The sequence below is a fragment of the Erithacus rubecula genome (genome assembly GCF_903797595.1).
Source record: "Erithacus rubecula genome assembly, chromosome: 13".
In the NCBI taxonomy this organism is placed as follows: Eukaryota; Metazoa; Chordata; class Aves; order Passeriformes; family Muscicapidae; genus Erithacus; species Erithacus rubecula.
The window spans coordinates 2,265,212-2,283,715 of NC_136665.1; the positions used below are offsets into that span (position 1 = coordinate 2,265,212).

General features: G+C 42.7%; 1 protein-coding gene across 2 annotated transcripts in view; it reads right to left on the reverse strand.

The window, feature by feature from the left end:
• Positions 1 to 11,880: 11,880 nt before the first annotated feature.
• PPARG (peroxisome proliferator activated receptor gamma) overlaps positions 11,881 to 18,504 on the reverse strand; it is a 51,493-nt gene continuing 44,869 nt past the window's right edge. For both annotated transcript variants that reach the window (XM_079316787.1, XM_079316786.1), the window contains exon 7: positions 11,881 to 13,614. In XM_079316787.1, coding sequence (XP_079172913.1) covers positions 13,367 to 13,614 — 248 coding nt within the window. In that variant the 3' untranslated portion in view covers positions 11,881 to 13,366. The remainder of the gene's footprint in view (positions 13,615 to 18,504) is intronic.

Genomic DNA, 18,504 nt, shown 5'->3' on the forward strand with positions numbered 1-18,504 from the left:
TTTTATTTCTGTCTGAAGACAGAAATAATGTGTCAAACTCAGTAAAATAGAGGATTTGAAGCAAGGCTGAATTTAACATGTTACTCCAGGTCAAATGAAGAATCAAGTTGTTGTCAGCTCTGAAGGACAGGATTTCAAAGGAGAACATTTGGGATATCAGGAATGGATTTAAGAAAAGCAGGGTGGAGGCTGGTGAAGGACCTGAATACCACATTTAGGACAGAAAATTAGAAGAAAAGTGTTAGAAGGGAATGAGAGATCTGAGCCATTCTCCCCTCCCAAGGCAGGAGCTGAGTCTTGAGCTATTCCTGGGAGACTGAAAGGGAAAAACAGAAGCTGGGCTAGAGAATCTGAAAGAGTGGCTGCTGGAGAAGAGCATTCTGTGGAGTTTCCTCTTTTATTGGGGGTTTATTTGAGGGCAGGGGCACCAAGCTTTGGACAATGGCAGGTGTAGCCTGTGCTGCTGCATCTCCTGCTTTTTATGAGCAGATCAGTGACCTGCTCCTTCCCACAGAGTTAAACAGAAATTCACTCTTTGTTGTCCCTTTGTTGTTTGCTTGGCAGCTCCAGGGCTGCTGGTACCAGGGAGATGGAAAAAAACCAAGGCATTTAAACTAAATTAAGAGCACACCTGGATTGAACCCCCTTGACTTGCAGCTCCTTGTGGAGGGGCAGTGGGAAGGACATTTATACATTTAATTTATACATTTATACATTTATACATTTATACTGTTTGTTCCAGTGCTTGAACCTTTGCTAATGAGACCACTATGGACACAAATACACAGAACAAACATTTCTCTCTTTGAAAGTGATGGAAATTTCTCTCTTTCTTTTTGCAAACTCTGCTGCTCCTTCCAGCCCTGATTGCATGGTATCCCCATGGCAGAGGCAGTTGCCTAAGAGAAACAAACATTAAGAAAGCATTTAATGTATTGTTGCTTGTCCTCTGATAATAAATGCAACAGCTGGAAGCAAGGAGGGGGAACTGTCACCTGGAACAGGCAGTTCCAAGCACCCAGAATTTTGGGAGAGGGCCCAGCAACGTGCACAGTGAAATCTGAAATGGGCCCCAAGGGAAGGCTGGCCCAGGCTTTTGGGAGGGCAAATTTGAGCTGTTTTTCTCCAGTATTGTGATAAATGTTACCATCAGATCACACCTGTATCACAAACTCACTCTGCTCCTCTTTCATGGGATGGGTTCATACTGAGACCTCTAAATTCAGACTCACTGATCTTGCAGATATTTTGCTTCCTGAAAATTCTGGAATTTTGCCACCTTCTTGTGAATCAAAGGGATGGCAAAGATCCCCCTCCAAGGATCTCCTGCTGGGTGGGACTGAGCAAATCTCACACTTGCAGCAAGGCTTTGTCCAGGACTTAGGAAAAGCCAGGGACAAATGTCTGCAAAATCATTGCAGCACTCAAGACTTGGAAACAGCCTTGGCAGCCCCATTCCAGCATGGGGAGAAGCAAACACAACCACATCAAGTGGAGTTTTTGTACAATGGAGTAAAATTCTAGATTTTTTTCTGCCAGACCCGAAATTTCTTGTGCCTCAGTTTTATTTATTTATTTTTTTTCAACAAGGTTATTTTACAAGCCTTGTGGATGTGAAGGTGAGAAGCAAAGAAAGAGAGAAGAATTAATTAATGACATGAGCTTTGGGTTCCATCATAAATGATGTTATTTAGCTGTAGTAGCAGATTTATTTAAAGTGTCACACACTAAATGAGAGAAGGAAGCTTCTGTACATGACAGGAAAGAAAATTTGGGGTGGCACATGATTGTGGAGGCTGGGATTTGCCTCATTTTTATTCAGTCATCTAAAATTTCCATCCAGAGCCTGCAGAAGGAGCAGCACTTCCAGAGAAGAAGACAAACCCCAGCCTGAAACATCAATCCCTGCAGGAGGTTAAGGCCAAGCTGAGCTCCCCCATCCTAGAATGAGTTTAATTGGATGCTTGGCTTTTGGGCAGACTTAAATTAAGGATTAGGAAAACAATAAATGCTGGTTTTTGCTTTGAAAATAGTCAAAGAGTTAAAGGAGAGGAGCCAGAAGGAACCTAGAAATTCATTCAGAACCAGATGATGGCAGAAAAAATAAATCTGAGTCTCTTTGGTGTAACTTAAATATCCTTTTTTCCTCCAGAATGAAGCCCTGCTCATTAGCCAGGACACCTTCCCAGTGCCTTGTGCCATGATTTTTTCTGCAGTGTTTAGATCATTGGTGTCCATTAACTCCTGAAATCTCAGAGAGAATGTTAAGAGAGAAAAAAAAAATTATTACTTCTCTAAAAGGAAAAGAATGTTATGAAAACAAACTGTGGCTTTTTAGGACTTTTTGCAATTTCCTGAGGCTTTTTCTTGAACTGAGGAACATCAAGTCCTCCCTCTGCAGAGATTCGTGGGAACACTGGGCTGTGCAGAGAGAGTGGCTCAGTCCATGGCAGGAGAGGCAGATTTGTACCAAAATCCAGGTTCCAAAATGCCTCTGGAAGGAGCTGCTGCCCCCAAAACCCAGCCAGGATTTTGGGAAGGTCCTGGCAGCCAGGAATTGGAAATGGCACCAGGAAAAACCCAGTTTGGATTTTGGGAAGGTCCTGGCAGCCAGGAATTGGAAATGGCACCAGGAAAACCCAAACAGGATTTTGGGAAGGTCCTGGCAGCCAGGGATGGGAAATGGCACCAGGAAAAAACCAGACAAGATTTTGGGAAGGTCCTGGCAGCCAGGGATGGGAAATGGCACCAGGAAAAGCCAGTTTGGATTTTGGGAAGGTCCTGGCAGCCAGGGATGGGAAATGGCACCAGGAAAACCAGCCTGGATGTGGTGGGGGATGGCTTATTGCAGAATTGGAAGGGTGTTTCCCTCCCTAAGCAAAGAAATCCTTGAATTTCCATGTGAGAAATGGGAAATGAGGGGCTTTGCTGTGTGGATTCCAGGCATTTATCCCAACAGCTCCAGAAAAAAAAAAATTAAAATTTTTGCATTAAAAACTTGGCTCCAGAACACTCAAGTCTCTGATGGGATTTAGAATTTCGAGGTGCACTGTGTATTTTGTTGTCCCAGTAATTAAGAAAATGGCACCTAGAAAACCCCTCTGCACCCCAGCTGGGATGATCTCTCAGTTTGGCAACAAAACTACTCCAAAAAATGATTCCAAAAATAATTTTAAACCCGTTTTTGCACCTGCATTAGTCTCAGCTTTCAGTGCTTCCCCAGCTTGTTTATAGGAATATTACATTGCACCAGCACATGTAATGCTTCCCCTTCACTCAAAGGTCAATTATTCTGTCAAAAAAGGAAATTAAATTAAATTAACATGGCAGGATTTCAGTCTTGACAGAAAAAATACTTGTTATGTGCTGTTGGCTGGATACCCTAAGATGGTCAGTTAAACAAATCAGGGATTAATTAGCTATTTGAAGGTGAAATAACCTGCAATTGTCTTGGTCCTTTCTTGAGAAGGAAAATAATAGAAGGAATTTTTCCTTCCTGGGTCCTCTGAGGCCTCACTTTTCCATGATCCATGAGTTCTTAAAGATAATCATTTAATGATTCAGGTTGTTTTAGCTATTTCCTTAAATACTCCAGGGTAAATTTCCTTGCAGCTCGCTCACTTGAATGTATCAAACCAGCTGAACAACATTTAACCTCTTCTCTTCCTCCTCTCCATACTCCAGCTTATTGCTAATTTTAATTGTTCTCAACATCTGGTGGGAGTTAACCTCTTGCTGTGAAGACTTAAGCAAAGAAACTATTGAACAATTAATCTTTATTCTTCTGTTATTTCCCCTCTTCCCTTGGCAGTGCTGGGATTTTTATCTTTTTGTTTGTTTTAAAGCACAGAACCTTTTCTCATCTCCTTTAGTGCCTCTTGCAATGTCATTTTCTGCTTTAATATTGGAACTCCCCTGGATATTTCCCACCCTGGGCCTGCACAGACAGAAGGGAAATGTTTGATTTGAGCGTCAGGGTGGAAAAAACTGCCCAACAAAGCTGCAGTGATGTGCCCCAGAAATCTGGGGGCATGACATTTCTTACAGGACACATCACCAGAGAGATTAATTTAATTTACTGATTATTAACAGCTACACTGACCTGAGGCGATTTAGGGTATCTGGTTTAGGAACCCTAGATAACACTCAAAACCAACAGAAGGAAAATAAAGGGGGAAAAAAGCTAAAAGCCCAAAGAGTTGGCACAGCTGGAGAAAATAGAATTTTAAAGGAAAAATCCCACTTCTTGTTGATAAATTATTTTAGTAGGATTTGTAGTGGGTGAAGTTTTGCTCCTCTGGCTGTCAGGCAGGATGTACCCACTGCCTGTGATTTAAAACCCACCAGGCATGCCAAGGATACATCAGCTTGGCAGCAGGAATTGTGTTTGTGTAACAACAAGCTGTAAAACCCTGTTAAGAAACATTGTCTGATCTGCAGCATGGGACTCGTTTGTTTTGTTGTTGTCATTTCACTGAAAAAAAAAAAAAAAAAGTGCACAAGACATTGCTCTGAAAATCTGGAGGGCACTTTGGAATGTCTTAAAAAATTGAAAAAAAAGAGCAAAAACAAGCAACAAGCACCATGACAATTGGGTAAGAGCCCCATCTCCTCCCCTGGAAGGCTCATTTAATTGCAATCCCAAGGGGAATGTTGGCAGTGTCTCCTGGACACGCTGCTGCCCCGCACTCCTCGCCGGGTGAGTTGCACAAATATTTCAACACCAGGGTTGAAAATCCACTCTGAAATCCAGATTTGAGTGTGCACAGCCCAGCTGCTTTTTGCTCAGCACTTCTGCATCCCAGACCTGGCAATGGCAGACCTGGAGAGACCAAGGAGTGCAGAGTGAGGGACAGATCCCTCCAGATGAGCACAGGGAATTTCCGTGGAGATCCATCAGGAAAAGTGATGGCAGAGGAGCTGCCTGCACTGCCCCCACACCTGCTGGAGGGAGGGAGATTAAATTAGAATAAATTCCACTCTTGTGGCTCCAAACAAGAGCCTGACTGAGCTTCACAAGGGCTTTTCTTGATGCAGCCATGGAAGTTTTGGGCTGTCTCATTTGTGCCCAGGGCAGAATAAAGCTTCAGTTTGTGGATTGCACTGGGATCTGCTTTTCTGGGGGCTCTCGTGCTTCCACACTCAGCAGTGCCTGTGAGCTCTCAGCTTCTCCCAGAGCTGCCAGGAGAAGGTTTTGCTCCTCTGGAGCTGCCCAGGTGCTCCTTGCCCAGGTGCCCTGAGGATGGCTGGGGAGGGCAGGAGCAGCTCCCTGCCCTGGCACAAGGGGCTGGGGGAAGGAAATGCTGCTCTGCTTTGCATCCTCAGCCCCTTGGCCTGCAAACCAAAGTGCCAGAACTCTGAGCAGGACAGGCACTCACAGCCAGCCAGGGACAGCAGGAGGCAGGACAGGATAACTGGGGACAATGGGAAGAATCTGGGGTGTCACAGGAGGCACAGCTGGCCCTGCCTGCACTGCACTGCTCCTGGTGCTTTTTGGGGTGACTGGAACCTGCAAAGCAGGCAGGCACCTTGGATGACAGCATCTCCTCTTCTCCCTTTTGTTTTAATAATGCCACACCTGGATAATGATGTTCCTGCAAGGGGAAGTTTGAGGATTCTGCCTGTACAGAGAGAAAATTCTCACGCCACTGGAACCCAGTGAAGCTTGAGCCCAGCCCAGGATGGCAGAGCAGGATTCACACCGTGCTCATGGCAATCCCTTTTCAGTATTTTTAATGCTGATTGCTCTTCAAATCACATTGCCTTTACTGGTTTCAGACATTCCTTCTGCTATCCCCAGAGCTCCATCCAGGATCAAATCCTGCTTCACTTTGGCACCCAAACCCCTCCCCTGGGATCCATGAAACTCATCTGTACATCCCTCTATGGAGGCCAGTCCTGCAAGTCCTGGCTCAAAGTCTTCTCCTGGAAACCTTGCGTGCTTGAGAGTGAACAGACACAAACCCTTGAGTGGTGTCACTTGTAACACAAAAGGGATTTTTCTCTAAAACATGAGCAGCTTCCCCATCCTGGGCTTGATCCCAGTGAAACTCTGGCTCATTGCGTGCCAGGCTTGCTGCTGGTTAAGCTCAGCTGTATTGTGTACCAAAGGAAGTGCAGAGCAAACAGGGAGGAAAGATTATATATAAAATCCATAACTGGGTGTTTTACAGCCACTCGGGTTCCTCCCTCACAATATGTCCCTGCCCATGGCAGGGGAATGGAATTAGAAGTTCCCCAAGGTCTCTTCCAACCAGCCTTTCTGTGATATTGGGTTAAGCTGTAGCATTTCCACTACTGACAATTTCTTGTGGTTCCACTCATGCTGGACCTGGCAGGTGAACACCCCACAACCCCCTGCAAGGAGCAGATGAAAAGTGCTGCCTTTGGGGAGCCAAAAATGGCTGATATCAGAAAATACCCTCTTTGTGATACAGAACTTTTACTGTTGGGTGCCAGAAGTGCCCTCTTCAGCACCCAGACTCTCCAGTGACTCCTACAGGCCACCTTTTGCAGCCCTGTGGTGTTTCCAAATCCATCTCTGAGCACGATTTCATCCCCTGTAACTTCATTTTGGTGTGATGCATTTCCTCCAATGCCACTTAGCATTTGAATTACACTTGCAAGCAGACTCTGCACCTTGGAATTGCAGTGGGAAATGCAGAGTCCTTACTGCAGAGTCCACCCCGAAAAGAAGGTGAAGGATTCCCAGTTAAATTTTCACCACCTTCATTTATTTCTATTTTTGTCAATAGCAAACTGCAGAATAAAAAAAGGATATTGATTTCCCAATAATTTAATATGTTTTATTTTAATATTTAGACAAAATCTGTCTCTGATAGTGGTTTTTCATTGTCTTTTCCATAGAACTGGAAGTTCAGCTTAATAAAAGGACTCAAGGAATTTTATTCCATAAATTCATCTTGCAAAGCACTGTGGAAGTTCCATCTTCTTTGAATCTGGCTTGTATTACCCCTGTTTATATTTTATTGTAAAATTCATAGACTAAAATGATCAAATTTTTACTCAAGGCAGAGCCCAGATGCAGAAGAACCTGCACAATCACTGGGCCTTTCCTACCAGTCTAGATAATCCCATTAATCCACATGAAAACTGAAGAGAAAAGAAGCAATCAAAGAAGAAATATCAGCTGGGGAAATATTCAGCTAAGAGCCTCTTGGTCTTCTCATTAAAGTTCAGCTAAAAGGCAGCAAGTTTAACATAATCTGGATTCCAACACACAATTGCTTTGTATTGTGCACATCTTAATTTACTTCTGACTGCACAACTCTGACCATTCCTTTCCTTTCATTTATTCTGGTTTGGGGCTGAACTGGGAAGGAATTTTGTGAGTCTGCACTCTTTCCAAAAGGAGCCCAGTTGGAATTGTGGAGTGAGCAGCTTTGAGTTTGTGTCTGTGCAGAAATGTCCAGGTGCTGCTCGTGGGTCAGGGCTCATGGTTTGGGTTCTGTGCCATGGGCAGGGTGAGAAGGAAACCCAGCAGCCAAAGTTCACCCAGAGGGATCTCAGTGATCAGTCTCTGGTACCATCCTGTAATCAGTGGAGACCCAAATCCCTTTTGTGAGGTCTGGAACCCAAAGCTTGCCCTTGTTACAGGAGCCACCTCCTTCTCCCTGCTGAGATTTTTAATTTATTACAGCAGGAAGAAGACACATCTCCCTTGCCAGCAAGCAGATGTTCACCAAGGAGGTTTTTCTAACTGATCAATTGCAAAATCCCTCTCTGCAATCCTTTAGAAAATCTGATGCCCTCTGCCCTCCCTCCCACTGCAGCTTAGTTGCCAAAACTTACATACAAAATTACTGTAATGTTTTATAGTCACTGGGAAAAATATCCATTTGGTCTTACAGGATGATGTGAAATGAATCTGTGGCCTCAAAAGAAAAAAAAAAAAAAAAAAGGGTCTATTAAAGTAGCTCTTTTTCCTCCCTCCTCCTCTCCAGGCCCCTTCTACTCCCCTCCCCCAACAATAAAGGATGTTTTGGAACAGCCTTTTCAGGAAACATTTCCACAGCAAAATGCAGCATCATTTATAATATTTAAAGCTACATTTTTTTGTTGAGATGGCTTGGCAGGCTCTGCTTGCAAATCTGGCAGGATATGGCCAGCTGAGAGTTAGCACTAACAAACCAAGGATATGCTGACACAACAGAATGCTTTAATCATCCTTGCAGCAAGCAGGACAAGATCTGCTCCTGCACTGCCAGCTCTTCCCAGTGTGAGAACCAATGGTGCTGCGTGCTCCTCCTTCCCTCCCCTGCCTCTGGAGACTCCACTTCTCCCTTGCTGTCTCCACTGGACTGAAAAAACCTCGTTGGGTAAGAGCATATAGCAGAATGAGCAATGGATATTCCTCTTGGCCAATGCTCTTATGAAAATGCTCCCCATTTCCAGCACAATAAGGAAGCTCAATAATTAAAAAGAAAGCCCTTAACTAGTCTGTGTCTCAATAGAAGGGCTATTTTCACCAGCAGCTAAGGCTCTTTTTTGGCTTTGCCCTTTCCTAAAGTAGGGCTGAGAGCCACGTTCAGTTAGCAAAATCCTAATTAGGAACTCGTCCCAGCTGAGAGCTGGGAACTGATCTCAGCCCTTCGCAGGAATCTATCGAAGCCAATTAATTTCACATTTAAAAGAAGTCCTGAAGCATTTGACCCCAAAAATCTGAGAGTTGCTGCCTTGACTAATGCTTGCCCAGAGCAAGACTTGCCCAGAGAATTTCTGCTACATGATCCAGCCAAACTACAGACTTGCAATGCTTCAGTATTCACCACATTAAGCAATAAAGAGATGTAGGCTGTGAATTGACCAAACCTTTCCTATTTTGGGAGCACATAAATTTATAGGTGCTGTTTACTGGCTTTGATACACTACAATTTCTTGCAAACACCAAGTCCATGGGGCTCTTATGAAGAAACAAAGGTAAAATCCTGTAAGAGCCTGCACACACACACGTCTGACACTGTTAAACTGCATCCAAAGCTGTGGAATCATTTCCTCCTTTCTTCCTTTGCTGGGTCAGTCTTTGCCTCCTGAGTGTTTACTTCAAGCCAGTGAAGATGTGCTGCCTAATTTCCTCTCCATACCCTGCAATCCAAATGAAAATCCAGGAGTTCAGGAATTGTTTTTCATACACCCAGGGCTGGGGAGTACTGAGAAGAATGGAAGTACATTTCTGTTATCTGTGGAATTGGATACATCCCTGTGCAGCTGATTTTTGATCACTGGTTTCAGACAAGGTTCTTGGAATGGGATTTATGATGACACCCACAATGTTTTTTTTCCAGTCCTTGTTTTGAGAACCTGAACTGTGGATAGGTGGTGACTGAGCTGCTGATCCAGATGATGTTTGCTGGGGTTGTTCCCCCTCAGTTTTGTTTCTCCTCCCCCTATAAATCTCTAGCAGCAGCTTGTGTTTTGTACAGTTGATGTTTACATCCATTTAAGGGATATTATTACCTCTTATTTAAAGGAAAAAGTCCCATTAAAACATACTCAACCTCACTCTAGAGTTACACGCTGCAAATCAAATAGAAAATCCCTGATCCCTCAGGGCTATCTGTACCCACGTGTCTGGAACCCCACTGGGAATGGGGTGTCAGCTGAGGGAAGGGGCTCAGTCACAAGGTGGGACAGCAGCTCTTGGGAAGCCCCCTTTCCCATTTCCCATTTCCCCTTTTCCCCTTTCCCATTCCCACTTCCCATTTCCCCCTTTCCTCTTTCCCCTTCTTTCCATTTCCCTTTCCCTTTCCCCTTCCATTCCCCTTTCCCCTTTCCCATTTCCCATTTCCCAGTGCTTTGGGGTGCTGAGGGCTGTGTTGGAGAAGGTTCTGCTAGGGAGTGCTGAGGGCTGGTGAGTTCCTGCACCAGGGGGGACAGGGGTTTTCCTCTCTGCTATGATTTAAATGGTCTGGGCTTGCCTTTGCCATGACAATGGGGGATGCTGGAAATGCTCTTCTCTCCTCTCAGTTTTCATTCCTCACAGCAACATTTGCTGGAGACATGGTCACCAATGTTCCTGAAGAAGGTAATTTTTCCTGTTGATCCCCTCTGAGCTCCTACAAGGAATGTTCTGATGCCTGGCAGGATGAGGGGAATGAGCTGGAGTGGAGCAGGGACATCAATGACTTTCTCTGGACTCAATTTACCTCCAGTTTTTCCCCAGTAAAAGCAGATCAGTTGTGTGAAATACAACTCAGAATAACAGCCCAGAAGTTCCAAAGCCTGTGGGAATCTCCAGGATCCCACAGTATCCCTGAGGATCTGATGATGTAGTGCACAGATGAGTAAGGGACAGCACACCACCAACAAAATAAAGCTTTCAAAAGCAGCCATGTACCAGCTGACTGCTTCTATTCTTGAGCTGCTAAATGTTTTTTAGTAGCACTGGAGATCAAAACCCAATTGTTCATTTATGGCATAGCCCATTCTACCCAAAACTCTAGAGAGTCTGAAAGTATTACAACCTACTGATGAACTCCCATTAGCAAGTTTTTGTTTTTAATAAATAAAGTCCCATAGAAACAGAAAGTATTTACAATTAGATCAAAATTCTGAATATAATTCACAAGAGAAAATGCTATTTTTTGAGAAAATGTTTTCATATCCTCATAACAGTCATTTGTTCTAAATTAGTACATAGCAATTGTCCATTAAATGAACATTTTTCCCTTAAGACCTATTCTTGTAGAAAAGTATTTCAGGCAAAACTTCTTAACCATGATGTAACCACTTAGAATCAGAACATGTCAGTGATTAGTAACTCACAATAAAATTAACACTTTGCATGGCTTGAGGAAAACATGGTGAATAATGTCAATATGTGAGAGAAGACAGGGTGTAGGGAGAACAATATATTTTATTAGAGCAGCTGATACAGTTGAAAGAAAAGTAGAGGCTTTTGGGCATTCAGTGCCTTCATCCTCATAAAGGATAACACCCATTCCTGCAAAACTCCTCTGACTGTGGTTCCATTCCACTCTCAAAATACAGGGATTTTTGGACTGAGTGCCTCAGACACTGTGACTGCTGAATGGACAGTTTCAAAAATATCTTCCCTTGCAGGAGTGGGAAGAAGCTCTTTGGTTAATGTGCTGCTGGGTTCACAGATTTTTTTTTCAGTGCTCAATTTCCTTGTCAGAGCATCTCAGCCCTTATTCTCAAATATTTTTGAGTATCACATCTGCAAGGATTTGCCCTGGAATTCCTTTTTATTTTAAACTCCTCCTGGACTTCCATTTCAAGGGAAGCCAGTGGGAAATTGGATTGTTTGAGAAATGCAGGCTCAGGCTGATGGCTCTTGCTGGGTGTTGCTGTTAGAGGAATCCAGTGTTGGAGCTGGGATCCATCCCAGTGCCAGCTTATCTCTGATCCATCCTCCATGGGAGGGGTGAGCTCTGCACAATTCTCCCACTAAGGGATGCAAGGCAACACTTCAAAGGAACAGTGGGAAACAACTCAAAGCAGAGAGAGAATATTTTCTTTTGCATTGTAACAGCCATGGAAGTGTGACTGTAACTCCTGCCAGTGCCACACTCAGCTGGAACCACCCAAAATGTGCAGCAGACCTGCAGTGCTGAGCATGAACTGCAATGCTGTGTTTGCTCCAGGGCCATCCTTCCTGAGCTACCTGACATGACCTCACTGCAAGCCTGGTAGGATCAGAGCTGCTCTCTGCAGTGACTTCATCTCAGTGCAATTCCACCTGTGGGCTCTACACCTGCAGGCTGGATGATCCAATTCCCCAAACTTCCTGGTGGGAATAACACTCACTACCCCCCTCAGGCCCAGAGGTTACCTGAAATAAGCAGTAGGAAACTTTTCCAGGTGTGGAAGGCATGAGCTGAAGGATTAATTTCCATATTTACCTCTCTCAGCTTCTTTATTGCATCATTTGCATTGGCTTAAGAGTTTCAAAGTCTACTTTAGGAGCAAAGCCAATTTCTGCTCCCTGAAGATCCTACTCACACCTACATCACCTCCTTGTCCACTTAGGAATCAGCACTCCCCTTGTCTCAGTTTAAGGCACATTTTTTTGCTACATAAATAAAATATAGACATGGGGAGGAAGCCAAGGATATTGGGGACCTCTCCTTATTTTGATATATAAGTTACAAATAGTGGCTTTTTCCCCCAGTATTTCTTCTTCTGGTCTACCACTGTGGGTGCCCCCTCTTGATTTTGTCAGGGGTCACATTCACAAACTAACAGATGTGGGCAGGTGAAATGTGACTCTCTCACCTCAGTACCAAGAACACCCCAAAATGACACTGTTGGGAAGTTTATATCTTCTGTTAAATCTCTTCACTCTGCTGTGCTCTGCTCCCTGTGAAACTCTTAGGTGACATTATAGGGCAACACGTGCAAGAAAACCAATGACCCCAACAGCAGGAACATCTCCCAGCATCCTTGGCTGAACATCTGGAGCTCAAGTGGAATTCAGGGTGCAGGGTTTCCATCACAGCTTTACACAAGAATTAACCCAAACCTTGCTTTTGTTTAGGAGTTCATTTATCACAACCTTGACAATTTTCCAATGATCAAAACACACCAAACCAATTTTCCACGATCTTTTGGCTGTTTTTCAATGGCAGTTTATCAAATAACTGGGGAAGGTCTCAGGCCAGGAGGTTTGTACCAAGCCATTCCAGCTGAGCTCTGGCTGCTCTGGGCTGGGAATTGGAGTAGCTGCTGCTCCACCTGCCTCAAACCTGCAGGAGCAGAGGAATCAAAAGGGCTCTGTGCATGTTCCTTCCTTAATTAGTTCCTGAAATGGCTTCTCATTTCTCAGATTGCCCACAAATGAGTGGTCTGATTTTTCCTTACACAGAGCTCTGTCAGTGTCAAATCTTTCTATGGAAGGCACGAATATTTTCAGACCTGACACTTCTCCCTTTGGCCTTTGAAACTCTTCTGGGGAGTTACACTAACCTGTGACTGAATTTCATTTCACTGCTGCCTCGGGAGCACAAAATTGAAGGTTAATACTTCAAACATTTCCCTGGAAATGTTCAAGGAGAAAGGTTTTTATTTAGTTGAAAATTTAACTGCATGCTCGAGTGAAGCATCGATCATACTTGGACAAGCAATTTTAAGAAACAACGCAGTTAAAAAATTAATTCTGAAAATACTGCCGACAATTTCACGATATAGATACTTTTAATATTAAAAGTAAATTGTAAATGTGTCTTTATAAACAATATGCATAAAATAGATCTACTATACTACGCTCTCTCTTTTTAAATGCTGTTTCACAGTAATTTCTTAGGTACGCAAAGTTTTTCCCTCCAAGAAATAGTGCAATCTGAAGAACATACATTGTGTCAGGGATGAGGAGCTGCCCTGCTGATCAATACAAGTCCTTGTAGATCTCCTGCAGCAGGGGGTGCAGGCTCATGTCCGTCTCGGTTTTCTTGATGACCTGCAGGAGCTGCACGTGCTCCGTGACGATCTGCCTCAGGTCCGTCATTTTCTGCAGCAGCTTTGCAAACAGCTGGGAGGACTCGGGGTGGTTCAGCTTCAGCTGCAGCTCCAGGGCTTGCAAAAGGTTGTCCTGGATATCTTCAATGGGCTTCACATTCAACAACCCCGGGCGGTCTGGGGGGAGAGAGGAGAGTTGGGAGTTATCAGCGTGGTAACATCAGTTTGCTGCGTGATTTCAAATGCTGATGGCATTTCCTGGGAGCTGGCTGACCATTTGTAAGATTTCACTGGGGTTTGCTCAAAGGGGTTTTAGGACTAGTCTTGGAAATGTTTCCCCCTGGGGGAAAAAAAGGGTTGTGAGTTTATGAGGATCACAGCATCCATTGATTCCTCACACGCTCCGGGGTAAAGGAAGCCTTTACAGATGGCACTGCCTGAGAGCTGTAGGAATCTGTAGGATTTCACTGGGATTTGCTCAGAGGGGTTTTAGGACTAGTTTTATACTCTAGAGCTAGGTTTATACTGCACTACAGTGGATTTTCCACAGTAAACTGGGAGTGTGTGTGGGAAAAAAAAGAGTGAGATAGTTACAATTTCAGGTAATTCACTTCTGAAATATCAACATATACTCTGATGATCTGAATTTAGCTGCTGCCACTAAAAGGTGGATGTGAACCCATTAAAAAAAAAAAAAGGCATAACCTCAACTTCTGCAGTTTATTTGATTCTCCAGCACTGAAAGTTAATGAAATGTTGAATGTCTGTTTGTTAAATCCCCACATATGAAAGTGACCACCATGGATTTGTTACTGCTAGAATACTTGATACTGGGTAACACATGCCAAATAGCATAATAAATAGTGAGAAGAGTCAATAATTTAAATAAAATATGCTATGTAGCTATGAAATTAATTTCATAGGTTGATCAATAAAAAGCAAGTATTAAATCACTTCCCTAAGGCAACAATTCCATTCCAGCAAGGACAGGAGGTTGATCTCTATTAAAAATGTGAAAAATAAGCTGTTATTTCCTGTGATCTTTGTAACCTTTCTGAGCAGAGTTCTCCTAACTCAGCTCCACTCGTGCTGCACACTGGCAGAAAGGCTGAGAGAAAACAAAGCTCTTTATAAATACATCGTGGCTTTACTTCATGGGGAGAAAAAAACTGCAGTGTAAACTAAAAGGCAAAGCTGGCAGGAAAACAAATGAGTACACAGCCAGGAAAACAAAGGGCACTGATCAGGAAAGGATACTCAGATCTCCAAGAGGTGAGCTTTAGGCAGAGTTTTTCAAAGGGAGGAATAAAAGTAATTTTGAATGTGAACCTGGATATTTGTTTGTCAATGTGCTTGTCTTGCAGACATAATATATTTATCCCATTCAACTAATAACCTCATAAAATCTGGTTCAGACAGTCTGGGAGTAAATATAACAAAAAGTTCCTTTTTATGAATTTCCTATTTTCGAGCAGTTTTTTAAAGATACCTAAAGAATTTTTGATAAATGTTACATATTTATTTTTCAATTACCTGAATGCATTGTATGGGCTGCAGAATCGAGCTGACATCTTTCTGAAACTTGCCAAATTTCAGCCCTTCAAAGCTGGTAATAATCTGGGGTTGGGATAGCTTTAAATTTTCCTCGTGTGCTGCAGCTGAACTCTGAGCTAGCTGGGCATGACTCAGTGTGCAGGGACAGAAAAAATCAGAGAGCACAATTTGGCCTTGATTTCCTCTGAGATTCATCTCTGTTTGCCCCCTGCTCCTCTGGGGTGGGAATTTTTTGGGGTGTGAGTTTTTCAGGAACAAATCCCAAATTAAATATTGTGCTTCAGAGCCCAGGAGGAAACTCCACTGGGTCTGAAATTTATCAGGAGCCCCCTAAATTGAAGTTTAGTGAGACTGCAGTGGCTAAAATCCTGAAACCCCTTGAAAAACCCCAATTTGATGATTTTGTAATGACCCAGTGGAACCAGAGGCAGAAAGGATGACTCTGACAAAAGCCTAGGAGATCATCAGATGTTATTTTTAAATAAGCCAATTCAAGTGGAAGGAAAATTCCCATTGAAGGGAAGAGAGATTTTTCATGAATGAGAACTTCAGGATGCAGGCAGTGTTTTTTGGATGTTGACAGTTTGCTATACTTTCTCAGTAAAAACCTCTTACAGAGGAAAACGCTGCTTCTGTTCCAAGAAACTTATCTAAATCAGGAAAAGAAGGAAGTAAGAGGCAAAAGCTTAAACATCCAGCTATTATGGTATATTTCAAGCTGTTAAAATGCTCTTTTATATATATATATGTATATATATATATGTATATCTATATAAATAATAAATAAAATAAATATGCTCCAAACCAATTTGGTTTTGTACCAAAAGGTGAGTTTTGTGCAGTAAGGAGCTGCAGAGCGATGGGCCTTGCAGGAAAAAGGAAAATGCCAGGAGAACACCACAGTTCCCTGTTATTTATTGTGTTTCTTTATCCCATTCTCTTTATGTTTTCACTCATTGTCATATGGCTGCTTCAACTGGTTTGAAAACTCTGCAAGAAACTGTTCTAAGTCAGAAAATATTCACAGTGATTGGGAAAGGCCAACAACCCCAAAGTTCTGAGTGCCAGCAGCACCACTCTGTGTGAATTGCTGTTCTGTACTGTCTCAGTGGAAAATACTTTGTTTGTTTATTTACATGAGGGATGCCTCTCTCATGTCCCTAACAACAACTGCAATCTTTTTTTACCTGTTCCTCACCTATGAAATTGCCACCTGCATATCTTTACATTTCATTGTCTTTGAATAAATGCATTTTGCATTTAAATGCACATTCTAAAATCTCAATATGAAAAACCAGGCAAAGATCTGGCTGAGTGAACACATGTGCTCCTTCTTTTCTCTTCTGCTGAGGCAGATGTGACTCAGCAGTTTGGGGTTTGTGTTCTGAGACTGTCACATGGATTGTAGTCACCAGGACTTTGGTTCAATGCTTCCAGTGATGATCTGCAGCTCTTGCTCTGATTACAAAGCGTTTCTTTGTTCTAACAAAGTGCAGGATTTGTGTGGCAGTGAAATAGGAACTACTTCTTGGTAATAGTCACTGATAAAACTTCAAATTTTACTGATCTGAGGATGCAGCAAAATGACTGAATACAGTGTTAACACCAGGAGCAAGGACTTGTGGCTTAAAATTCAGGGTAAAAACCACAGGAAAACAGGGAAAGCAACTTTAGAAAGATCTCTGCATTTAAATACCAGTTTGGACTGGCAGAGTGTGGGTCTTTACAGGGATACTCTGCCCCAAACATTCCTGTATCTAAACATTCCTATATCCAATAACTTCTGTATCCAAACACTGCTGTATCCAATCACTGCAGAAGATACTGCACAAAAATTCGAGTCCATCCATGCTACAAAATTCTCTTTTGAGCTTTTTCTTTGTTTAACAACAGCCTTCTTGAGTGAATTTGCTCAGGTTATAAACTGTCCCAATAAGGATTGGAGTGTTACCTTTCCTGCCCAAACAGAGCCATCCAACTTGCTCTCCTGAAGCCTTCTAGTGACAGAGCTCATTTCCAGCTCAGGTGGATGTGATATTTTTAAAGGTTCTTCAGTTCTTTTTCATGTATAGCACAGCACTCACTACTGACTGAGGATGAGTCTCAGTGGCACAGAGGAAGAATATCTCCTAGAAAAAGCTTTCCAAGTCTCCTTTAACCAGAGTGTGTCTTTTAAAGTCACCACAGCTGGAAGGATGCTGTAATGAGAGTTTGGTGCTGCTGCTGATGGCCAAAAGCATTTCTGTTGTACAAACAAGGTGAAATCCTATGCTCAGACACAGCCTCTCTGTCTGATCAGCATGAAAATCAGAACACAAGACTTTATTTGCAATTACTTTGCTTTACAGCACCAACAGTAAGAGCAGCTGTCCAGAAATGAGTTCAGAGAAACACTTGGAATAGCTGAGGCAGAGAGAGGCTGCACTGAGCAGCTCAGGAACAGGAAAACCAACTGTGGGAGTGGGAGGATTTTCCATCTGTTGCTATTACAGTTAATTTGTCAGCTCCCTATTGCTGTGATTTGGGCTTTTTGCCTTTTTAGATAACATGCAAAAGCAGCTGTTTGGTTATCAAAAGGCTGAAGAGTTTTATGGGATTTGTGGCAAATTCCAAACACTTCCCAACAAAAAACTTTCCCTGTGTGATGTTCCAGCTGGAATTATCTTTCCCTCCCCCTTCTTCTCTTCTGTTAGAGCTGCACAAGAGCCAGCCCCTCTGGAGCCAGCAGAATTAGCATAATTTCACTAGGTAATAACAGATTCACTGACATTTAGAGCCCCTGGCTGGGATATTTTTGGGTTTCAGCTGGTTTTCTGTTAGAGATGTTTGTACACAGGATTTGGTGAAGGGATTTAAGCATTGCAGGATTCCTGCAGCAAGGCAAGTCCTCCAGGTGCTCTGGTTTTGAAATCCTGTTCTCAGTGAAATCATCCTGCTATATTCAAATAGTTCTTACAGAAATACAGTTTTGCAAGGGTGTAGCTCTTACAGAAAAGTCTGAGACAGCTGAGAAATAAAATTTGGTTTTACATCACGAGGTATTTTAGACCCACAGAATGCATCCAGTTCAATAGATATATTTGCCTGTAAATTCCATGATAAAAGCTTTCTTTAATTGGCAACAAAACTTAATTGTTTTCAAAACTCTTTTCAAAACTCTTTTTTTCAAGCAGCTATCACTCTTAAAAAAAAAAAAAAAGTTCTGAAAAAAGACAGGGATGTCTTTGTTATCAAGAAATTAAAGGATCTTCCTAGAAAGGACTGATTTGGATTTATATGGATTTATGTCTCTACAGATTTGTTTCAGAGTTTTGCTACAGTTATTTGATTCACATTCATTTGCTCTTTACAGGTCTCTGTTTACAAATTATTCTGGAAAAAAAAGAGGCATGCTCAGAAATCTGGTTCAAGATAATTATTGTATGTGAATAATTGTCCTCCTGCAATCTAAAATGTGAGATTGGTTACATCATTCCTATTTCCAATGGTGGAAACCAAGCACTGCTGAGGACA